Raw genomic sequence first — 26,579 nt, 5'->3', positions numbered from 1 at the left:
TATCAATTCAATCTGATACTAAACATATTTTTTAAAACAAACATGGGGAAAACAATATTGAAACGGAAGCCACCTGAATTTTGACTTCTTTTGCTTTAAATACTCAAATGATTAGACATTAATTACTGCAATTTCATTTTTCTTGGTGTAAAGTTCACATTTTCTTCCGAAAATTTCAAACTTTGTTGTTCGCTGAAAAATAATTCAGAGTGGTTGAAGAAAAATGAAGCTAAGGTTCCCAAATGTTTCTTTTGGCATTCACATTGTAAGTTGATGCTATAAATAACCTTTAAAAACACCTTAAATCCATATTCTTAAAGCACACTTACAGAAAGAGAAATTTTCTAGAGAAAAGAGAAAGTAGGTTAGAATATGGGAAAGATCTTGTGCTCTTTGATCTTCTCCTCCCTTCTTTTGTTTTCATTAAAGGCAAGATCCCAAGAAGTTGGTGAGGCTCCCAAATTATGAACTCTTTTTTCTCCTGTTACCTAATATGATATCCTAGGCTCATAGAGTCGAAAGCACTATTTGGAAGAAGGAAAGGAAAAATTTCCATGTTTGGGACAAAGAATAAGGGGAGAGAAAGGAATATAGTTAATCTCCTAGTATTCCTTGTTAATCCTTCCCTTTCTTCTTCTCAATCTCCTCTTATTCTTTTTTGTTTTTCTCTCCTCCTTAAAAGGTGTGATATTATTATTATTATTATTATTATTTTAAATTAAAAATTTTATTATTAATATTTTTATTATTTTAATACTATAATTCAAAATAAAATTGTACGATATAATTAATGTTCGTCGTTTGACTATATTTGAAAAGAAAAATATTTGTTTCCCATATCTCATTTTCTTTCGATGCTATTACGTTGGTCGTCATTTTTTAAATTGATTGTTAACGATAAGTAGTTTTTCGATATTGTACTTACAACATTAATTTAAAGAAAATATATGTAATTTCTTTCGCATGTAACACATCAATTAATTTTTTGGCACGGAAAGCTTGCGTATAAAACATTCAAAATTAACATCATATTTACAAAAGCTAATGAAACATGTTTTCCAATAAAAGTTCCAAAATTTGGTAAATAAAATATGAATATTTATATATTAGATTTACAATACGAATTAAAAAAAAATACATTTGTACGAATTAAAAAATAATAATAAAATTTTTTAAATCGATTGTTAATGATACGCAATATTTCAATATTGCACTTAAAACAACAATTTAAAGAAAATACATGTAATTTATTTTGCATGTAGTGCATCAATTAATTTTTTTGGCATGGAAAGCTTGCATACAAAACATTCAAAATTAATGTTGTATTTACAAAAGCTAATGAAACATGTTTTCAATAAAAATTTCAAATGTTGGTAAATAAAATATGAATATTTGTATATTTGGTTTACAATACAAATTTTAAAAATATACATTTGTACAAATTAAAAAAAAAAAACAATAAACTCTTCTAAATCCATTGTTAACGATACACAATTTTCTGATATTGCACTTACAACATTAATTTAAAGAAAATACGTGTAATTTATTTCCCATGTAATACATCAATTAATTTTTTAACATAGAAAACTTAGGTACAAAATGTTCAAAATTAACATCGTATTTACGAAAGCTAATAAAACATGTTTTTTGATAAAAGATTCAAATTTTGGTAAATAAAACACGAATATTTGTATATTGGATTTACAATATGATTTTTTTTAAAAAAGAAAATAAATAAAAAAATTGTCATATTCCTTCTTACTTATTTCTTCCCTAAACAAAGATTATAAATAATCTTCCATAATCCTTACACTTATTCCTTCTCCCAAACAAGGACTATAATAATCCTTCCACTTATTCATTCCCTCAAACAAGGATTATTATAATCCTTTCATTTTCATAATCTTCCTTTCTCCTTATTCCTTTCCTTACCCCAAACACTCTCTAAATGAATATCCCATCGTCTCACATTATAAAATTAAAGGACAATTTTTTTTTAAATATACATGCGTGAGCTACTTCTCTCGATGTAATCAATTATTGATTTTGAGATGAAACTTTATATTATCTAATAGTTTTATACCTTAAATCATTCTTCAATTATACTGTTTTTGTTGGTAAATGTTAAATGTTTTCGATGAATATGATGATATAAGTAGTAGATGAGAATAATACTAAGGGAGAGTTAACATATATTTATAAAGAGAGGACTCAATCCACCTATAAGAGAATTTTTCTAAATCATTTTTAGGATTTTAAGAATGTGGTATAAATTTGGCCTTCGAGATTCTTTTTATTTTCCCTTCAAATTGTATATTATTTGTTTAAGGATTATGATTGTTTATGCAGAGGATGAAAGAGGGTTTGATTATGAAAGAGATGGGGAAAAAGGACCGGTCCATTGGGGAGAGCTTAGAGCAGAGTGGCATAAATGCAAGGGTGGGTTAATGCAATCTCCAATTGATCTATTGCATGAAAGAGTTGAAGTTATTTCACATTTGGGTGACCTTCAAATCAACTACAAATCTTCTAATGCCACACTCAAGAATAGAGGCCATGACATGATGGTAATTAAATTCCTTTTTCCTAGCTATGATTACTTTTGTTATATATAAAATCATTCTATATATAAAACATGCTTTTAAAAGTTTTTTTAGTACGACAATCTTGAATATAGGAGATCATCTCCAATTCTAAAGGTTGAAAGACCACATCAATTACCATATTGAGTTATATGCTTACTTTGATACATATAGAAGTATATTAAATCATTAGATTGATCTTAAATAATATTTGAAATGTATGGGTTTGTTAATAGCTTCAAATTGGAAAAAGATACATATTTTTTTTCCATAAGTTTTGGGTCTAGTTTTCATTTAGTTCATAGGTGTGTCGAAATATGATGCACTTTTATTTTTAAGTTTTGATTTTGATTTCAATCACTTTTATTGTTAAGTTTTGATTTTGATTTCAATATAGTTTTCAGATTTTAAAATACTATGAATTTACATTTGAAATTTGAGTTTTGTTTCAATTGTGTTTATATTATTTGTCAAGACTTACATTTTTCATGACGTTGACTTTTGACTCAACATTTTATATAGTTAATTCAGTGTTAATAACAAAATGATTCTTTTCATTATTTTAAAATCAATCTCCAACATGAATTATATATGTATAATATCTATGCTGCATGTAAAAAAGAAAGTGTATTTGTGGTTCTACAGATGAAATGGGTGGATGGAGGTGGATACACGGAGATGAATGGAACTCAATATAAACTAAAACAGTGTCATTGGCACTCACCTTCTGAGCACACCATTGATGGCAAGAATTTTGATCTTGAAGCTCACTTAGTTCATGAAAGCTCAAATGGAATGGTTTCTGTCATTGGAATCTTGTATCAAATTGGAGAACCCGATTACTTCTTATCAACGGTGAGTCATTTAAACCATAGTTAGTAGAGTTGTTATGCTACCATCTTGAATTTTGTTTTATCTATCACATTCAATGAAAGAGCATCCATTCTAAAAAAAACTAACATTATTTAGAGTTTTTTAATATTTAAATATTGTAGAACCAAATGAGGTTTCTTGAAAATTTTAGCGGTAGTATACGTAAGTTAGAAATTTTAAAAATGAAATAAATTATATAAAAAAAAAATATAGTATTTCATTTTAAATGATTGTCAAATGTAAACATGTATATATAATAAATTATAAATCACAATTAATATTTATTCCGCAAGATAATAATTATACAAACATTGTTTGTAAATTAATTTAAAATATTTTTATATTAAAGGTAGATATTAGTAGGGCAGCTACAAACCGTCTCTAAATGAGATCCCAATTTCCGTAGGTGGTGAAAACTATATATATGAAAATATGAAATACAATAAGGATCTAAATATTGTGGAAAATTTTACATTGTTTGATCAATGATGTGATGGTATCAGATTAAAGAAGATTTAGAAGTGGCCTCAAATACACACGAAGAAGAGAGAGTGGTTGGAATAATTGATCCAAATATATTGAAAATGGGTAGCAAACAATATTATAGATACATTGGCTCACTTACTGTTCCACCATGCACTGAAGATGTTATGTGGACTATCATTCATCAGGTACTATACATTATTATTTCTTTTTTCCAATAGGAAATTTCAATATGTATGTATATATATACGATGGTAGATTTAAACGACGACATAATCATAAACATTATTTGTTTTTCAGTTTATAATTGTTAACTACAATGACTTAATTCTAATATTGATTTCAATAGGTGAGGACTGTTACAGAAGAGCAAGTAAAATTACTTCGAGTGGCTGTCCATGATGTAAGATTATTATTTTTCTAAACCCTGCACGTGTGGTTATTTGATTGATAAAATAATTAATCCTTTAATTTTGATTTCCACTATAGAAAATAAATGGATCTTCTCCCATCCCAAATAATTCTACAACTCTAGCTAGGGAAAATTACGTAAAATTGAGAAATTAATTAAATTAGTTGATATTATGTGAATAAAGAAAATAATAATAATAATAATAATAATAATAATAATAATAATAATAATAATAATAATAATAATAATAATTGTGGAATAATCTTACAGCTTCAAGGAACTAAAAATTGAATATGAATTTTATATTTCAAAAATAAAAAACCTTACTTAACCCACTTTAAGAAAGAACAACAAATTTGAGATACTAAGTCAACTTGAATGGGTGGTATTGAGTTCATTGAAATGACTTGGGGCTGGACTTAAAAAAAAAAAATTAATTTAAAAATAGTGTAATATCAGTATATGCATAATGTTTTTTTTTTTCTTATACTATAATAAATTAATTTTGACTATTATACCACAGAGAAAAGTTTGAATTAAAGATGGGTCTAAATTTAATTAATACAGGTTCTTCTTCTTCTTCTTCTTATTATTATTATTTTAAATTTATATGTACCAATTTATTAAAGTAAAACATTCTAAAACACACACCCAAGAAAAACACATGTTGAAGGACACATTTATATCACAAATATTATTTTATGGACATACATAAGTAATCCTAACAAAATCTCTCAACCAAACTTGGTCTAAGGGACGAGGTAATTAGTATGTGTTAAATTCTCTAATGATATTAAATATTAAATTGATGATTATTTAATACCCAAATCGATTACCAAACAAGATCTAGCATATTTTTTTATTACAAAATTATGTTAATTAAATGATAAAACTACTAAACATATTTATAAATATAACAAACTTTTAGATACCGATCTATCAATATCTATTATTATCATAGATTTTAAAATTTTGAAATATTTGTAAATATTTTAGTTTGTTTTGCTACAGGAAACAAATCTTTTTTTATTTTATGTTCTTTTTGTTAAGGAATTTAGATGTTGGTTAAAAATCAAAGGTTTGATATGTGAAAACAGGACTCGAATTCTAACGCAAGACCATTGCAACCTATCTACAACAGAACAATGCAACTCCAAAGATCCAAAGACAGTGAATAATGAGGAGAAATGGTTTGATTTATATATTGTATTTTCTTTAATCGATTATCAATATATTCCCTTCTATGTAAAATCAATAAATATATATAATATACAGAGTGCTGTTTTAATATTATAGCAAAATGATTGAAATGAGGACAAATTACATTTTGAATATCTAAGCATATCAATTGACGAACTAATTGATGAATAAATATATTTGCCCATTTAAAGCAATTACCCTATAAAATACTTAAATAACTTAAATGAGAATTTTATTTGCATTAAATTCATTTGAATGATTATATATATGCTTTAAAATGAAATTAATTTATCAAAATATTTGTAAATAGTCATCTTCAATTATATTATTACATTGATAGTCCAATCTTTAGAAGTAAAAAACGTGGTTTTTAAAAAAGGTCGTCATTTCGCAAAATAAAAATGGTTGAAACTCGTCTTGCGAACAGTTCTTTCAAACTGGAGGTAAGAGCTTGAATATGGACACCTATGACAGAATAGCTGGAATCTAATCGTTTGAATTTTGGTCGTTTGGCAATCTAACCGCCTAGCAATTATTTGGCCGCCTAGATCATGACACCTGGTGCTCTTCGCGTCGAAGTTTGGATGCCTAAAGCATGCTTCCAAGATATTGCAAAAAATAAAATTGTAATTAAGATGGATGGTCTATGAATCAGGTTCTCTTGAAGACCTTTTGACTCTGCTAAGAATGCAAACAATTTAAAAAATGCCACGATGCCCCAAGATAAACAACCAAGCTCAATCGGAGCTACATTAGAACCGATTGAAATACTAAACACTTTTTTTGATTTTTTGCTCGGAGAACACAAATAACAAAGAAGAACATATATTGGGAAGCTCTTACCTAGAGTGTGTTTTACCATAACGTCTCAATGGTCATCTCACCGTCTAATGCCTCAATGATCATCATATGTAACTCCCCTCATTGATAAAAAAATCAATTTGGAATCGAATTTTTAATTAAGGAAAAATAAAGATGTTTTAATTGAAAATAAAACTATTGAATACAAGGAAAAACATTTTACGGTAAAAAATAAATATTTAATAAAAATATATTATTATTTTATTTCCTTCCTTGCCTTGCCAAGCCGAACTAGGACGATGCGTGGAGATACCAAAAGATCTAGATTTGTCTATTCCTCACACTGATTTGTCTATCCCCTCTCCCCTCAACCTTCTAAAACATATGTACCTCCCTAATGATACCAATTGATGAAAAAACGAGCATGGCAGTGGATGTAGAATCGAAAGAACACACTAATTTCATCTAATTTAACATAAAATTGAAAAATAGAAAAATATAAAATTCAAGAACACTACCAATAGAATTTGAAATCCTCCTTCGTCTTTTGATCTCGTTTTTGTTGATTCCAAGCCGTAGACGACCACAAGTGTAACGACCCAACTTTTTATACTAAGCTGAGATCATTACTACTCAAAAGGAAAATAAATTTCTTAAATTAAATTAAATTGAAAGGTAAAACAAATGTTCATGGTCAAAACTTCAAATACTCATTTAAAATAAAAAATAAATAAATCAATAGAAATAAATCTCAAAATAACAAATTCCTAGTTCGGGCCCTATCTAATTTTAAAGAGTAATAATAAAGTGCAAGAAAATGCTAAAATCAAACTAAAATCCTAATGGCGGAAGCAAAACGTTCCTTATGGCATGCCACGGTCACTTCTTGTCATTCGTTAGTTTTCCCTTGTTCTTACCTCTACATCTACGTGAAAAATTAAACATAAGAGAGTGATTATGAAAATATACTCAGTAAGGGACCTACTACTAGTCCCCCTAGGTGGCTGTTAACTTCCTATTAGAGTCCTGTAAAATGGTACCTCTAACTGGCACGTTCTCAAACACGTGCAATCTGTGATCCTGTAGGAACATCTCTGGTCTTCGGTGAACACAAGGAACACCTAGGACAAACTGGTCTTTAGTGAATCTTGAAAGAAACACTAAGACAATCGGGCTGTGAGTGATCTTGTTGAGCCACTTGCAAACATATCATCTCATACTAGACTGGTGATCCCGTTGGACTACATAGTCATAAAAAAAGATGGTGCTCTCGAGGTACACCCATGTGGGTACGACTCTAATAGAAAAAGCTAACAGTACAACCTATCCATAACATGTAACATAACATAACATAACGTAACATCATCACAAACATGACATAGGTATTAATCGAAACATTCTAAATCATGGGATTAATACTTCATGCATCAACATCAATATCATCAAATATCATCATAAAATATAACTCAGTCGGATCTATTAGTCATCATAACATAGACTAGTCATGACTATCAATCATCATAACATAAACACATTATGCATAATGAAAAAGTTACAAGCAAGCTCTTACTTCAATTCGAAAGGCTAGTATGAGAATCTCATACCTGGAAATTAGCTTAATCCAAAGAAATAAAATCCTGACAGCTAAGCCAAGCTTCCCAAAAAAGATCCTAAACATTAAGTGTAAAATACTAAGAAAATAAATTTACTAGTTGCTTAAAGACCTAAAAGTTCAATTATTTCAACTTACCCAAAGTTGAGGTTGAATTCGACTTATCCTTGGTTGAGAAAAATCCACAGCTCAAACTTCCAGATAAAATCTAACTAATTTGATCCAAAATTAATTAATTAGAATCCAAAATTAATATTTGTTGGGTAGCCAAAAACCTAATCAAAACTTACCAAAAAAAGGTGAAAATGCCAAAAATAAGCTTGGTGGTTCAAAATGGCTTGGCTAGAGGGGAACTGGCAAGGTAGCTCGGTTGAAGGAGGGAAAACGGCTTTGGTAGGGGGTCGACTCGAGAAGAAACCGGCTGGGACGCGCTTCAAGAGAGTAGCAGCTCGGACGGCTTGCACAGGCGTACGCGGCCCACTCAGGCGCAGTTCGAACATCGCGCTATGCTCACGGCTAGGCTCGGACGCTCCAAGCTTCGACAACTGAAGTTGCGTGCAGCGTGGGTTGAGCTTAGCTAAGGCACGCTCGACTCACGTGGGGATGCGACGAATGTGCGGCTTGCTACGATCGACGTGGATGGTAGCTCTTCGAACATTGCGACGACACTTGCGACGGTGAGATAGAGGTGGACGACTGAAGCGCTCGGGTAGATGGCTACCTTCGACGACGATCGACAGAGGAGATGGGCTGCTTGCGGATGACGACGACGTTTGCAGTGGCTGTCGAACCGTGAGAAGGTGGCGGTGGCGGCGACGGACTTGAGACGCTAGGGTTTTCTAACAAATTAGGATTTCATCAATTGGAAGGGATAAAGTGCACAACTCCTCATGCCCTAATAAATAATAATAATAATATTACTATTATTTTTTATTTCTCTCCAATTAAAAACCCACAAAATTTTCATTTTATCTTCTTTTTTACTTTTCCCAAAATAAAATTAATACATTTCTCTCCTCAACCAATAACCTCACTTTATCTTTCCAAAACAATAACACAATCTCTAATAATTATATTATTTTCGTAATACAATTATTTTAACTTTATTTTCAAATAATTATATACTCCTATATAATTGTCCAAAATTCTCTCCAATGCAAATCTCCCAATACAAATCTCTTGAAACAACCAAATCAATCATAAATTCTAAAATCTCAATTAATTAGATATTTTTTCAAAATATCTAATTAGTTCTAATTTCTACCGATCAAGGATTTCCACAATTGAATCATATAACATCTATAAATAATTTCAATAATTATCAAAATTTAGCTTAGGATAGTTAAACTTAAATTACTTACTTTGGGCGTTACAACAAGAGTCTTCTCTACTATTCTCTGGCTTTAGAACGTGTGATTGTGGGATTAAATATGTGATCAACTTTATTGTGCTTTTGAGAGAGAACGAAAAAATATGAACATTTCATAATTTTCTCCAAAAAAAAATAACCATTTTCTTCCACCTCTCTATCTCCGTTAAGTTATAAAAAATTATATATAAAACTTCATGCAAAATCAATTTACAAGAAATTGACACAATTTGCTTTTTTTGGTGGAGGAGGTGGAAATTGGAAATCTAAATCAATTTGAAATTGAATTTTGAAATTTCAGTTTATTTGATTTTTAAAATTGATTTTCTAAAAATCAAATTTCTAATTATTTAATATTATTTAATCTAATTAATTAATATTAATAAAAATAATATTAAATCAAATCCTGATCAATTCAATTGGATCAATTCGAATTTTTATTCGAATTTTTCGATATTTAAATCTTATTTAAATATCTTTTATTTCTAAAAAACTCGTTAATAATATCAAATATTTTTAACGAAATTAATGTAAACTATTTTGAATTTTTCGATCATCCTATTCTAAATTTTATTACCGTAATGAGCTAATAAAGAGAACCAGTGGACTTATAGATCATGGGCTTCAACGATCTGAGATTAACTATCCAAGCTAGTCAACATTCGTTAACTAATGAGTCATTCCATTAAAGTCCCGTAGTTGCATTCCTCTCACTATAAATGTATTATGTCATCATGATATAACCATGATTAGTAATTAAGTTCACCTTTCGCAGGTTATTCGTAAACTCAACTAGGTCAATTTACCGTTTTACCCTTGAGAATACTACTTGTTCCTTAAATACCACGGGTCCTCTAATGAACAACTAGTTGAAGGTCCAACCTATAAACCGAATCCCTCTGGAGCCAATGAGAGGGTGGGGCTCTTTGTTTAAGATCTGGATATAGTGCTAAGAAAACAACCTATCTTCTGGCTCTAATGAGGTCAGGAGTGAATTCCATCTTGCACCCTATGTCCCCAGCTATCTGCCTGGTCTTACCCTTGAAATGGAAGACATATTGGGCCAACACTAATGAGATAACCTCAGCTATGCAGATCTAAGGATAATCTTTTGTGAACAAGAGTTCATAGTTAGCTTAGGATTAATGTTAAGTTACCTAAGTCATCGAACTAAAAGAAATGGTCAGTTTTAAAATGTCGACGGTGTTATACGTAAAAGTGTCTATTTAATGGTTCGATCATGCAAACTCTTTACAAAGGATGCCCCTACTTTCATGTCTCTGCATGAATGATTCAGAATCAAATCGTTTGTACTAATTATAAAGTAAGTCGCATCCATAGTGTTACCAGAATAAGGTGTCTAACCTTATTCATATAGTATAGACCGTTTAAGCGATGAACTTGAACTTGATCCATGTTTATGTCTCTACATAAAATCAAGTCTACAAGATAGCGTTGGAACCTTGGTTTATTGAATTCAAGATTATAGTGTTATATTTCACTAATAAATAATTCAATAATCACATTATTGAATGTAATTTATAAACTACAAGTTTTAGGACATAAATTCCAACAAACTCTCACTTGGACTAAAATTCCTAATGGGGTAGAACAAAATTGAATTTAATCATGAGAGAATAATCCAATAAACATACGAATTCAATAAACTAGGAAAGATACCCAATAAGTTTCTCACTTGTCCTAGTTTACAAACATTATAGACCTAAACTCTGTAGGTGACCCTTAAACACTTTAGCTGTGAGGGCATTTGTAAAAGGATCAGCAATGTTTTACTCAGAAGATATTTGGGTCACTACATCTTCTCCATGATGTACAATTTCTCGGAGAAGATGGTATTGGCGCTCAATGTGCTTTCTCCGTTTATCACTTCTAGGTTCTCTTGAATTTGCAACTACAATAATCTTGTCACAATACAAAGTGATAGACAAATGCATATTAGGAACAACTCCCAAATCTGTCAAGAACTTCCTTAGCCATACTGCTTTCTTCACCGCTTCACAAGCAGCTACGTATTTAGCTTCGTTTGTGAAGTCAACTATACAAATTTGCTTTACGCTTCTCCACACTACTGCCCATCCATTTAGAGTGAATACTGATCCGGATGTAGACTTTTTAGCATCTTTATCAGTTTAAAAATCAAAATCAACAGTAAGGATCATATTCTTATTATCATAAACGAGCATATAATCTTTTGTTCTCCTAAGATATTTTAGAATATTCTTAACGATTGTCCAGTGACCACGTGCGGGATTGGACTGATACCTATTGACGATCCCTACTGAGTAGCATATGTTAGGTTTAGTACATAACATTTCATACTTCAATCTTCCAATTACAGAAGCATAGGGAATATGTCTCATATCGTCAACTTCTTGAAGTGTCTTAGCACATTCTTCCTGACAAATGAATTCCATGTCTGTAAAGCAACAAACCTCTTTTGGAATTCTCCATCTTATATTTTAACAATATTTTATCTATATAAGATGTTCGAACAATTTGGATTCCGAGAACATATTGTGTATCTCCTAAATCTTTCATTTGAAATTATGTAACCTATTCCGTGAACATATCGCCATTTCTTGACGTCAGTCCGATAACCTACATCATTCCTAATGAGTAGAATATCATCTTCATACAAAACTAAGAACACTACAATGAAATTGACGGCCTTTTTGTAAACACAAGAAAATGATCATAAGACTTGATCACAGTATCAAATCTTATATTTCAGAACCTAGATGCTTACTTCAAACCATAAATGGATTTTTGAAGCTTACAAAACTTTTGTTCTTGCCCCTATTTTATAAACATCTCTGGTTGAGCCATATAGATACTCTCCTCAACATCACCATTCAGAAATGTTGTCTTGACATCCAACTTTGTAACACCCCATAAATTTAAGGAACTTATTATGGGTATTACATTAAGTGGATTTCGAAGTTAAGGAATGTATTCGGTTGTTTTGTGTTGGATTAATTAAATATATATACATGGGTGTGTATATTTAATTAAAGATTATGGAATTTGGTAGAATTTGTTATTAACTAAGACATGAGAGCCAAGTATTCCAAGTTGTTCAAAGATTAGAACTTTCGAGGACGAAAGTTTCATAAAGGAGGGAAGATTGTAATGCCCCAAAAATTAAGATAATTTTGGAAGTTAATTATCTTAATTTTGTTTAATTAGATTTAATTTATTGGACGTTATTTTGAATTCGTTTAATGAGAATTATTTGATTTATGTGGGAATTGAAATTAATTAAATATTTCTTGGATGAATATTTAATTAATTAAAGGTTTTGGCATGTGAAGTTTGTTGAGTTTTTGATTAAATGGTAAGTAAAAGAGAATTGGGTAAAGTTGTAGATTTTTAGTGTTGTTGAAGTTGAATTTAATTAAATAATTATGGATGCTATTTAATGAAATTTTAGAGTGGAAAGTTTGTTAGAGATTTAATAATTATATGTATATGTGGAAATATATATATATGTATATATATATATAATTATTATGTTAAAGGAAAAGATAATTATATTTGTTGAAATATAATTATTTAAGGAAAAGATAATTGTGCTTTTGGAGAAAAAATATTTTTAAGGGAGAAAAAGTAAAATAATTATATTTTGGGAAAATATAATTATTTGTAAGAAGATAATTAATTATTTTGGAGAAAGGTAAATAATAATTAATTATTATGGAAAATAATTAATTATTTTGGAGAAAAATAAATAATAATTAATTATTGTGGAAGATAATTAATTATTTTTGGAGAAAGATAAATAATAATTAATTATCGTGGAAGATAATTAATTTTTTTAGATAAAGATAAATAATAATTAATTATTATGGAAAATAATTAATTATTTTGAAAAAAGATGAATAATAATTAATTATTGTAGAAGATAATTAATTATTCTGCAGAAAGATAGATATTGTTTATGGAATAGAGTTGTTATGGTTGGGTTAAGATAATTCATTGTGGAAGTTATAAATGATTTATTGGAAAAGATTTAATTGATTAAATTAATTGAGGATTTAAGTTAATTTGAGATTTTAGAGAGAAAAGTTGGTTTTGGTGGAATTGGATTTAATTGAGTATATATATTTGGATATATATATTTAATTAATAATTTGGAAAAGTGAAGTTAATTATATTATGGAATATAATTATATTTGTTTGGAAAAGAAGATAATCCATGAGAAGAGAGATGGTTGGTTTGATTGGACAAGAAAAAAATATATATTTATGATGGTTTAAATAAATATATATGTTTATTGTAGATTTTGGTGAGAGAAAAATAATAATAATAAAGAAGTATTATTATTATTATTAATGGTTATAAATGTCTAAGATTTTGTGCATTTAAGGCATTTATTTAGGAAAGATAATGGAAATAAAGATATATGTATATTTTTGGTATTATATATATATATATCCTAAAAGGAAAAGGAAAAGGAAATAATAATAATTATTATTATTGTTATTATTTGGGTCTATAAATAGCATTGGAATGCTTAAGTTAAAAAGTAAAGGAAAAAGAAAAAAGTTCTTCATCTTCTTCTCTAAGATAACCATCTGTTGTCGCCGCCTCATCAGTTGAAGTTAAGATTGGTCTCTTTGGAAGCTTGAGAATTTTAAGTGATGAATTTTTCTATCAAGGATAAGATGATTTTTCAACCTCCATCTGAGTAACCTTGGTAAGCTAATGAAATTAAATTAATATCTTATTAATTTAATTTTGGATCTTTTTGGGGTTTCTTTAAAAGTTCAATTGACTAATTTTTTTTAGATCTAAATCTTGGATTTTCCCAAATCAAGGTTGAATTGGTTTCAACCCCTTTTGTTTGAGAAGTTAATTAATTTGGGAGAATTTTTTAATGTTAGCCAATTGCTAATTTTATTAATTAAGATACTGAGTTTTCCTTTTATGATTAGGATCAAGTTAATTGGAGAATTTTTATTCTCAGCTAGGGAGTACCTTTGTTTGGCTAAAATTTCAAGGTAAGAGAATCTCCTACTAGACCTTCGAATTGAATTTAAGAGACCACATGTAATTATGATTATGCATTGATGGTAGCTAAAATGCATAATTTGATGCTATTGATAATGACTGTCATTATACTGAGATTATGTTGATGACTGATGTCATATTATGACTGGTAGTATGTTGATGATGATCACTGAGATTATTATGTTGATGATTGATGATGATGACTGATGTTATGTTAATGACTGGTAGTGTAACGACCCAACTCTTTATACTAAGCTGAGGTCGTTACTAAAAAAGGGAACAATGACAAGAGACACTTTTTTTTGAAACGAGGGAAGAATAAATTTTCATTAAAAATGGAATATTAAAACACTGAAACATAAACGCGGAAGCAAAACTGAGTCCCCATATGGCATGTCACGGATCCTTCTCTGTCGCTCGCCAGCTTTCCTCTACCTTTACCTTCGCCTGAAATGTTAAACATAGAAAGAGTGAGTATAAACATATACTCAGTAAGGGACCTACTACTAGTCCCGCTAGGTGTCTGTTAACTTCCCATTAGAGTCCTGAAAAATGGTACCCAATCTCTGGCACGTTCCCGAACACGTGCAACATGCGCTCCCGTAGGAACGAAAATCTGGTCTTCGGTGTCCCGAGGGAGCACCTAGGACATGCTGGTCTGTAGTGAACCCGGGGGTAACACTAAGACAATCGGGATGCGAGGACCCCGTCGAATCACTCGAATCATATCTATATCCATGCTAGACTGGCGTCCCGTCGAACCACACAGTCCTAAATAGGTGGTGATCCCGAAGGACACCCATGCAGGTACGACTCTAATAGACAAAGTTAACAGAACACCCTATCCATAGCATGTAGCATAACATAACATCATAACATGGCATGAGTATTAATCTTAACGTCCTTAATCATGTGATTAATATATCATGCATTAACAATCATCAACAGTCATCAACAACATACTACCGGTCATTAACATAACATCAGCCATCATCAATCATCAACATAATAATCTCAGTCATCATCATCAACATCAACTATCATCATAATCTCAGTATAATCATTATCATCAAATTATGCATTTTAGCTACCATCAATGCATAATCATAATTACATGCGGTCTCTTGAATTTAGTTCGAAGGTCTAGTAGGAGAATCTCTTACCTGGAGATTTTAGCCAAACGAGGTACTCCCTAGTTGACAGTAAAAATTCTCCAATTAACTTGATCCTAATCATAAAAGGAACACTTAGTATCTTAATTAATGAAATTAGCAATTGGCTAACATCCAAAAATTCTCCCAAATTAATTAACTTTCTAAAAAAAAGGGCTGAAACCAATTCAACCTTGATTGGGAAAAATCCAAGATTTAAATCTTAAAAAGTTTAGCCAATTGAACCTTTAAAGAAACCTCAAATAGATCCAAAATTAAATTAATAAAATATTAATTTAATTTTATTTGCTTACCAAGGTTACTCAAATGGAGGTTGAAAAATCCTCTTATCCTTGATGAAAAATTCATCACTTTAAATCCTCAAGCTTCCAAAGAGACCAATCTTAACTTCAACTGAGGCGGCGACAGCAGAGGGTTATCTTAGAGAAGAAGATGAAGAACCTTTTTCTTTTTCCTTTATTTTCCAACTTAAGCATTCCAATCTATTTATAGACCCAAATAATAACAACAATAATAATTATTATTATTTCCTTTTCCTTTTCCTTTTAGGATATATATAATAACAATAATATTTATTATTATTATTTTCTTTTCCTTTTCCTTGTAGGATATATATATAATACCAAAAAATATACATATATCTTTATTCCCATTATCTTTCCTAAATCAATGCCTTAATCTTAGGCATTTATAACTATTAGTAATAATAATAATACTTCTTTATTATTATTATTTTTCTCTCACCAAAATCTACAATAAATATATATTTATTTAAACCATTATTCTCTCTTGCAAATAAATATATATCTTTTTTGTCCAATCAAATCAACCATCTCTCTCCTTATGGATTATCTTCTTTTCCAAACAAATATAATTATATTCCATCATATAATTAACTTCACTTTTCCATATTATTAATTAAATATATATATCCATATATATATACTCAATTAATTACAATTCCACAAAAACTAACTTTTCCCTCCAAAATCTCAAATTAACTTAAGTCCTCAATTAATTTAATCAATCAAATCTTTTCCAATAAATCACTTATAACTTCCACAACATGAATTGTCTTAAACCAACCATAACAACTTCACTCCATAATCAAGATTTATCTTTCTGCAGAATAATTAATTATCATCCACAATAATTAATTATTATTTACCTTTCTTCCAAAATAATTAATTATCTTCTACAATAATTAATTATTATTTATCTTTCTCCAAAATAATTAATTATCTTCCACAAAAAAAAATTAATTATTGTTTATCTTTCTCCAAAGTAATTATCCTTTTACAAATAATTATATTTTCCCAAAATATAATTATTTTACTTTTTCTCCTTTAATAAATATCCTTTCCCCAAAATACAACTATCTTTTCCTTAAATAATTATATTTCAACAAATATAATTATCTTTTCCTTTAACATAATAATTATATATATATTTCCACATATACATATAATTATTCAATCTCCAACAAACTTTCCACCCACAATTAAATAACATCCATAATTATTTAATTAAATTCAAGTTCAACAACACTAAAAATCCACAACTTTACTTAATCCTCTTAACCTACCATTTAATCAAAAACTTAACAAACACCACATGCTAAAACCTCTAATTAATTAAATATTCATCCAAGAAATATTTAATTAATTTCAATTCCCACCTAAATCAAATAATTCTCATTAAATGGATTCAAAATAACGCCCAATAAATTATCTTAATTTTTGGGGCGTTACAGGTAGTATGTTGTTGACGATTGTTGATGTTGATGCATGATATATTAATCACATGATTAAGGATGTTAAGATTAATACTCATGCCATGTTATGATGTTGTTGTGCTACATGCTATGGATAGGGTGTTCTGTTAACTTTATCTATTAGAGTCGTACCCATATGGGTGTCCTTTGGGATCACCACCTTTTTAGGATTGCGTAGTCCGACGGGACCACAAGTCTGGCATTGACATTGACACAGACATGATTTGCTAGATCCGACGGGATCGCTCACACTTATGACTACGTAGTCCGACGGGACCGCCACTCTGACATTGACATTGACATAGACATGATTTGAGTGATTCAACGGGATCACTTACAACATGATCGTCCTAGGTGTTCCCTTGGGTTCATCAGAAACCAGCTTGTTCCTACGGGATCACAGATTTCACGTGTTCGGGAATGTGCCAGTTCTTGGGTACCACTTTTCAGGACTCTAATGGGAAGTTAACAGACACCAAGCGGGACTAGTAGTAGGTCCGTTACTGAGTATATGTTTATATTCACTCTTTCTATGTTTAATATTTCAGGCGAAGGTAAAGGTAGAGGAAAGCTGGCGAGTGACAAAGAAGGATCTGTGACATGCCATATGGGGACTCAGTTTTGCTTCCGCGTTTATGTTTCAGTGTTTCAACACTATGTTTTTAATGAAAATTTAGTCTTCCCTCGTTTCAAAAAGTTTCTCTTCTCATTGTTTCTTTTTAGTAATGACCTCAGCTTAGTATAAAGAGTTGGATCGTTAGACAACTGCTAAATTTCATAGTCATATAAAGTGGCAATGGACAAGAGTATTCTAATTGGCTTTAGCATGACAATGGGAGAGAAAATTTCTTCATAGTCCAGTCCCTCTCACTAGATATAACTCTTTGCCATAAGTCGAGCCATAAAAGTCTGACATTACTGACTTGGTTTTATTTCTCTTTTAGATCCATTTACAACCAATTGGTTTTACGTCACTTGGTTAATCTACAAGAGTCCAGATAGAATTGAAGTACATTGACCCCATTTCAAGGTCCATGGCTTTGATCCACTGATCAAGGTCCACATCATTCATTGTCTGCTTATAGGTTAATGAATCCTTTATGCCATCATCAGGTAGGATGACTTGAGTTTTAGTTAAATCCAAGCAATATGGTTAAGTTGATGAACAACCCTCCCACTACGTCAAGACACTCTCAATCTATGAGAAGAAGGTGACTGATTAGATATACTAGTTTTATCGATTACTTTAGTTGATGAACTAGGTATTAAAGAAATGGAATTCCTATAGTGGAAGCGTATGAATGCCATACAAATGAAATTCAATTTGAAACACAAAAAAGAATTAAGAGAAAACAATTGTAAAGCCTAAACAAGTTTCTAAGGAGGAAAAGAAAAAAAAAGCTAACATTTGTAAAACCTCTCAATAACTTCTTGAATCTTCCAAGAACACCATGAAGTCTTCCTCGTTATTCTCATGTTGAGAATCAACAGAGAGTTGTGGGTTTCTATGATTTGGTAAGGGAAACCTTTTTGGGAGATTTTTTTTCTTTAAAAATAAAAACAAAGAGCAAAGAGATTGCCCTTTTCTTCTGTATATCTTAACCATATCTTTTTTAAAGAGAGATTGAGGGGGAAGTTACCAAATAACTCCCTCCCTCTTCCTCACGTGGGAGGTATTTTATTAATTAAATATATATTAATGATAAAATATGATACATGCGCAGTGAAAACATAAACAAATTTTTACTTTAATTGCATCTAACTTATTAGAAGCTACCATACAAATTACCCTAATGAAAACTAAAATTAGGGTTAATAGAAGATTATACCTTTGATGCTTTCTAGTTCCTTAAAAAGCCTCTAACGAACTTGAACTGGGACTACCAGTAGTATTGACCCCCTATCCTCCGAACTTAGAACTAGGTTATGGGACCCAATTTGTGAAGGTATTTTAGAGAGATCAAATTTGGAGGTGGGAATTAGATTGATATTCAAAGAAAAAATTTGGTAAAAATTTGTAAAAACAAAAACAATCAATTTTGCCAGAATAAATTCTCATAAATTTGAAAAATACCCTTTAAATAGACTAAATATATATGCAAAATTGCATGCAATTAGTTTTTTAAATCTCAACACCTAATAATTCACTAACAATTAGTGGAACTTAGTGGGTTAGGTGTCTACATCTCATGTAGCCACTTATCCAACTAAGTGTTAAGTTTCAAGTCAAAAGTCAACATTTTGACTTTTTACCATTTTTTCGTCTTGACTAATTCCAACCTCCCAAGAATGAATCCATATTCATTTTTCTAAAATTTAAATCACATTTGAATATAAAGTCGGTCAAAGTTTGACTTTTCAAACTCAAAAGTCAACATTTTGACTTTTTACAACTTTGACCATTTCCATCAATTTTGAGCTTTTGAATATGAATCTGTACTCATATTTTTAATATTTAGATCACATTTAAACATAAAGCTCTATCTCAGACTTATAATTGATGAGTATATCAAATATATTTGTTAGTTTCTCTCTTTACCTAATTTGAACAATTCAAATTATTTATACATATTGTTATAAGTTAATTTCTTATGAGCTAGTAGGGGAACCTAATGGTCTTATAGATCATGGGCTCCAACGATCCAAGATTAATTGGTTAAACTCTTTGAGATCGAGCTAATCAACATTCATTAACTAATGAGTCATTCTACTAAAGTCCTGTAGTTGCTGTAACGACCCAACTTTTCCGGACTAAGCTGAGGTCACTACCAAATACCAAAACTCGACCATTCAACGTAAAATTTAAAACGGACCAGATACGATTCATTAAAACAGTATAAACTTTACAAAAGACAGTTTCGGGCCCTATTTTAAATAATTCAAAAAGAAAATCACAAAATAAAATGCCAAGTCACCAGTCCAAAATCACAGTCAAAATATTCTGACAAAATACATAGCGGAAGCGAAAAGAAAACCAGACGCGTCCATATGGCCTTCACGCACCCTTCCTGCCTCTCGTCGGTCTGCCCCTCGCTGTACCCCTACCTGAAAAGTTAAAGAAAAGAAAGGGTGAGTATAAACATACCCAGTAAGGGACCCACTACTGGGCCCGTTAGGGAACGACAGTTAACTTCCTATTCGGGGGTGCCCTACATAACAGTCTAGTGGTTCCGTAGAACGCACATATCAGTCTAGTGCTCCCGAAGGATGCACATATCAGTCTAGTGCTCCCGAAGGATACACATATCAGTCTAGTGCTCCCGAAGGATACACATATCAGTCTAGTGCTCCCGAAGGATGCACATATCAGTCTAGTGCTCCCGAAGGATGCACATATCAGTCTAGTGTTCCCGAAGGATACACATATCAGTCTAGTGCTCCCGAAGGATACACATATCAGTCTAGTGCTCCCGAAGGATGCACATATCAGTCTAGTGCTCCCGAAGGACGCACATATCCGTAAGGCACACTACCCCATAGATGAAGCTAACCGTTACCCCTCAGTCCAAATTAAACTGTCTACATCATCTACATCCCAACGGCATTCATATCACAGTCCCGCCATAGGCTTTGTCAGTCAGATAGTATAGGTTTAAACATCTACACCCTCAGTTGCTTTATGCATTACCGACTCGCACACCAATAGGGAAACCCTAGGTCCAATCGACTAACCAACCAAAACCGGACTCACTGTCCTTTCCCGTCCAAACTCCATGAACCACATCCAGAACAGTGTTTAATACATACTAACCCGTAACTTTAAGGTCCATCAACATATAATTTCAATCCACAAATAGCAGTCACAGTATATTTTCATCGGACAAAAATATAATATCAGTACTTAACAGTCAACACGCATACAGATATTCAGTACAGTCACTAACGTGTAATCCCCTGTGGATTACTACGGTTTTAACCTGGACTCGGGGTCCAGTAGTAGGAAAACCCTTACCTGATACTCGGTTATGCCCCTAGATCGAAACCACGCTCAACAGATCCACCTAAACGAAACACGAAAGTTTTAGTAGCTGACTTTAGTAGAAGCCGTTTTAAAAAGGTCAGAAGCGATATCCGTTGACTTACCCAAGGAAAGGGATCTATCTCTAACCAGGCCTGCCGCGGAACCCGAGAACTTAAGCGTCAACTCTGCACTACCTTCAAGGGAGAAAAGTAGGGCCATATCTTAAATCAACATTCAAACTCAAATCGGACGAGGTAACATTAGGGAATTTATCAGAACAATCCTTACCGAAGACTCACCGTGAACCGAAGTGAAGGAAGGAAGGCTTAGGTGGCTCGGCTCGGCTCGGCTCGGCTCGGCTCGGCTCGGCTTGGTTCTCGGCTCGGCTCGGCTTAACTCGGCTCGCGGCTCGGCTCACTCGGCTCGCGGCTCGGCTCACTCGGCTCGCGGCTCGGCTCGCGGCTCGGCTCGCGGCTCGCTCGGCTTAGGGCTCGGCTCGGACAAGGATGGCGGCTCGGGTACGGCTCGCGGCTCGGCTTGTCCAACACGGCTCACCCGGATCTGAGTGGCTCGGATCGGAAACGGCTCGGGTCAGCTGGAACCGGGTCGGGTCTGGACGAAAGAGAATGGGCAGCACGGTGATCGATTTTTCCCCCGGCGAGCGACGGCGGCGGCGATTCGCGGACGACACACGAGGGATGCGGGTGGCTGCTTCGTGGTGCGGCGACGAGCGGCGGTGGCGTTGTTGTGTGAGGCTGAGAAGGAATCGGAAATGGATGGCTACGGCGGACGGCTCCGACGACGTGGACAGAGACGGAAACGCGCTCGACGGAAGGAAAAGAAGAGAAACCGGGCGGCACAAGACGGAAAGGAGAGAGAGAGAGGGAGATGACGGCGGCGGCTTTGTGAACGTTGAAGACGAAGAAGAGAACGAAGGAGAAGAAGATGGTGCGGCGGCTGGGCTGGGGGTGTGCGTTCGCGCGTTAGGGTTTCTGAAAAAAAAAAATATTTTATTTTATATATATATATATATATATATATATATATACAGAAATATTAAATTAAATTATAATTATAATAATAATATTTAATAATAACAATAATATTAATAATAATATTAATTAATAAAAATGAATTAATAATATTTAATAATAATAATAATATTAGTAATAATATTAATTAATAATAATGAATTAATAATATTAAATAATAATAATAATAATATTAAGTAATAGTAATAATAACAATAATATTTTAATCATAATAAATAATATTAATAATGTAGTTAATACAATATTATTATTATGGCAATTAACAAAACATTAATTTTTTTTTTTTTTTTTTTTTTTAAATTTTCGTATCCCCACGAAAGATAAAATTTACCTCGAAAAGATTCGGGACGTTACAGTTGCACTCCCCTCACTATAGATATATTTATGTCTATTTGATATAACCATGATCAGTAAGTTAATCCTTTACAAGTTGTTCGTAACCTTGACTTTGTCAAAATACCGTTTTACCCCCGAGTATACATCTTGTTCATTAAGTTCCACGATCCACTATTGAACAATTGGTTTAAGGTCCAACCTAGAGACCCTTGTTCAAGACCTGGATTCAGTCCTTAAGAGAACAAACTATCTACTAACACTAAAGCGGGTAGGAGTGAATTCTGTCTTGCACCCTATGTCTCAAGTTATCCGCCCGGTCTTAACCATGAAATGGGAGGCTTGTTGGGCTAGTACGTTCGACTGCCCTCACTTATGTAGATCTAAGGATAATTTCGTGTGAACAAAAGTTCATAGTTAGCTCAGGATTAAGATTAAGTTACCTAGGTTATTACTAATCAAAATAATCATTTTAAATAGTCAACGATGTTATAACTTAAAAGTGACTATTGCATGGTTCCAGTCTTATGTAAACTCTTTACACAGGATGCCTCCACTTCCATGTCTTTACACGAACAATTTAGGATCACTTCGTCTGTACTAACTACAAAGCGGGCCGCATGCATAGTGTTTCCAAAATACGGCTCCCAACCTTATTCATACACTATAGACTGTTTGGGCTATATACTCGAACTTGATCTATGTGTATGTCTCTACATAAAGTTCAAGTGTACACTAGATAGTCGCGGGACCTTAGTTTATTGAGTTTAAGATTATAGTATTCTATTTTCACTAATAAGTCCTCAATATCCACTTTATTGAATATAAGATAATTTAACTACAAATTATGAGTTTTATGACGTAAAGTCCAACAATTAATAAAATAAATTTAATATAAATTTAATTCATATTATATCTATATAATATAAAATAAATTTAATTTAAATTTAATTCATATTATATCTATATAATATAAACTTTATATTATATCATATATAATATAACCAATGGTTTAGATCTCTCATATGATCTATAGTTCTAATATGAATCAAATCCATATTGATTTTAACCTATAGCTTATTTATGAATATTATTTATATTATTATTTGAATCATATTCAAATATTAACTTTTCTCATAAAAACTTTATATTATAATGTATCAAATACATTATATTAATTGTATCATATACACTTTATTCCTTTAATCAATTTGAACAATTCAAATTAAACCAAAATAAATTTGATTCTCATTTATCCTTATTGAGCTAACAAGAGGACTTTATGGACCTATAGAGTAAAGATCCAATGATATGAGATTAATTAATTAAACTCTTTAATTATTAGATATAGCCAATCAATAGTGCAATGACCTTCCCAAATTGATCATAAGTATAGATAGGCAAAAAAATATCATTTTTCCCCTGTAGTTACATCTAACACCTTAAGTACTATTAATTCCTCTAATGAACAATAAGTTATAGTCCCACTATAACTGAACTCCTCTGGAGCCAAGAGAGGATGTGGCTCTACGTTATTCAAGCTCTTGAATCAACCCTTTAGAGAGCAATTTCTCTACTTACTCTATCTATAGAGAAGGAGCGACTTCTTGTGTAGCTGTGTTTCCAGCTCCCCAATTAGATGAATCCCCAAAATGGTAGGCATATTGAATTGACGACATAGGCCATTGTCACCTATACAATTCAAAGAATTGCCTTCTTAGGCACTTTGGGTAAATGTGTAAGGGGCCATGCTAGGATATAGACTGATGTCTTTGGAGTTTAAATCCCTACGCTAGAAATGCTTATGACCAAGACAAAATAAAGAAACCGTTGACGAATAACTTTTGACCCTTTAATAAAAAATTGAGTCCTGGACATTGTCCTTGGTATTTCTTTTGAGTCCTGGGCATTGTCCTTGGTATCAGTGGTTTGTGAATCTGGACAAATGTTTTCCTCTTTTTGGAAGAACTATCCATCTTTTCAACTGTTTTGGATTGCACCTTAGTTCTCCCACTGCCGAACTCGCTTCCCGACCCATACTTTGGGTAAATATACAAGGGACCATACCAAGAACATAGAATGAAGTCTTTGGGGTATTAATCCCTAAGCTATAAATGCTTATGACCAAGAAACAACAAAGAAACCGTTGAAAAATCACTTTTGACCCCTCAATAAAAAACTAAGTTCAGAGCATTGTCATTGGCCTTTTTTTGGGATTAACACTAGAAGTTCTTCAACTTGATTCATTTTATTTGCAAAAATGTATTTTTAGTGGTTGGTGAAATTGGACAAACATTCACCACTTTTGGAAGCATTGTCCATCTTTTCGACCGTGTTGGGTTGCACCTTAGTCCTCCCACTACCGAACTTACTTCCTGACCTATACTTTGGGTAAATGTGTAAGGGACCATGCCAATAATGTAGACTGAAGTTTTTTGAGTTTGAATCCCTAAGCTAGAAATGTTTATGACCAAGTTTAAACAAAGAAACAGTTGAAGGACCACTTTTGACCCTTCAATGAAAAAACCGAGTACGGATAATTGTAGTTTGCGTTCTTTTGGAAAAAACACAAGAATTTTTTCAACTTCACCCATTTTCTTTACTAAAAATGCATTTTTAGGTTGTTTTTTACGCTGGACAAACGTTTGCCACCTTTTGGAAGCATTTTCCATCTTTTCGACCATTTTGGGTTGCACCTTAGACCTTCCTCCAACAAGCTCGCTTTTCGACTTATACTTTGGATAAATGTCTAAGGGACCATGCCAAAAATGTAGATTGAAGTCTTTAGGGTTTAAATCCCTAAGCTAGAAATGCTTATGACCAAGACAAAACAACAAATTGTTGATGGAACACTTTTGACCACTTAACAAAAATTGAGTCCGGGGCATTGTCGTTTGTCTTTTTTGGGATGAACACCAGAAGTTTTTCAACTTGGTCTATTTTTCTATTGGAAATCCATTTTTATGTTTTTTTACACTGGACGAACGTTTGCCACTTTATAGAAGCTTTATCCATCTTTTTGACTGTTTTAGGTTGCACCTTATTCCTCCCTTCAACGAGCTCGCTTTCTGACTTATACTTCGGGTAAATGTGTAATGAACCATACCAGGAATGTAGATTGAATTTTTTGGAGTTTAAATTGCTAAACTAGAAATGTTTATGCCCAAGAGAAAATAAAGAAACTGCTAACAAACCATTTTTAATCCCTCAATAAAAAACTGAGTTTGGGACATTGTCGTTCATCTTGTTTTGGGACGAACACCATAAGTTTTTCAACTTGGCTCATTTTCTTTGTTGGAAATGTATTTTCAGTTGTTTTTGACACTATACAAACGTTCGCCACTTTTTGGAAGTAATGGATATCTTTTCGATTGTTTTAGGTTGCATCTTAGGCCTCCCTCCAATGAGCTCTGTTATCAACCTATACTTTGGATAAATATCTAAGGAAGCATACTAGGAATGTAGATTGAAGTCTTTGGATTTACATCTCTAAACTAGAAATGCTTATAACCAAGATAAAACCAAGAAACTGTTGACGGGTCACTTTTGACCCCTCAATAAAGAACTGAGTATAGATCATTGTCGTTCACCTTTTTTGGGATGAACATCACAAGGTTTTCAACTTGGAGCGCATTTATCTGTCCGTCTACCAGTCTCCTGTTGACGGACCACTTTTGACCCTTCAATTATTGTCCCATTTATTTGTACACTATTCTCAATTCATAGTATACATATATTCATTATTTTGATATTTTGTGCAGAATATTGAAGAAGACTCCAATATGAACACAACAAAATGAAAATCACCTAAAACGAAGTTCAAACGAAGAAGAACGGGCAGAACAAAAATTAGAGGAAATTGGTAAATATTCAAAATGTCGTGATGCAATCCACACGCACGGGCCACCCTCAGGTTGCGATTT

General features: G+C 32.0%; 1 protein-coding gene across 1 annotated transcript; it reads left to right on the top strand.

Moving 5' to 3' along the window:
- Nucleotides 1–372: 372 nt before the first annotated feature.
- On the top strand, nt 373–5,536 carry LOC103502435 (alpha carbonic anhydrase 7-like). Its single transcript, XM_017047357.2, has 6 exons — nt 373–448; nt 2,350–2,567; nt 3,228–3,437; nt 3,959–4,126; nt 4,288–4,341; nt 5,448–5,536. The coding sequence occupies exons 1-6, from the start codon at nt 373–375 to the stop codon at nt 5,526–5,528; spliced, it is 807 nt and encodes a 268-aa protein (XP_016902846.2). The 3' UTR covers nt 5,529–5,536.
- The last annotated feature ends 21,043 nt before the right edge of the window (nt 5,537–26,579 follow it).

Source organism: Cucumis melo, chromosome 12 (assembly GCF_025177605.1).
Source record: "Cucumis melo cultivar AY chromosome 12, USDA_Cmelo_AY_1.0, whole genome shotgun sequence".
Taxonomy (NCBI): domain Eukaryota; kingdom Viridiplantae; phylum Streptophyta; class Magnoliopsida; order Cucurbitales; family Cucurbitaceae; genus Cucumis; species Cucumis melo.
This window is presented reverse-complemented; position numbering and strand designations above follow the sequence as displayed.

Excerpts from the sequence above, each read along its gene's own strand:
- LOC103502435 (XM_017047357.2), top strand. The coding sequence starts at position 373 with ATGGGAAAGATCTTGTGCTCTTTGATCTTCTCCTCCCTTCTTTTGTTT. Across the intron at positions 449-2,349 it reads GGCAAGATCCCAAGAAGTTG|AGGATGAAAGAGGGTTTGAT; the intron begins GTGAGGCTCCCA and ends TTGTTTATGCAG. Across the intron at positions 4,127-4,287 it reads TGTGGACTATCATTCATCAG|GTGAGGACTGTTACAGAAGA; the intron begins GTACTATACATT and ends TGATTTCAATAG.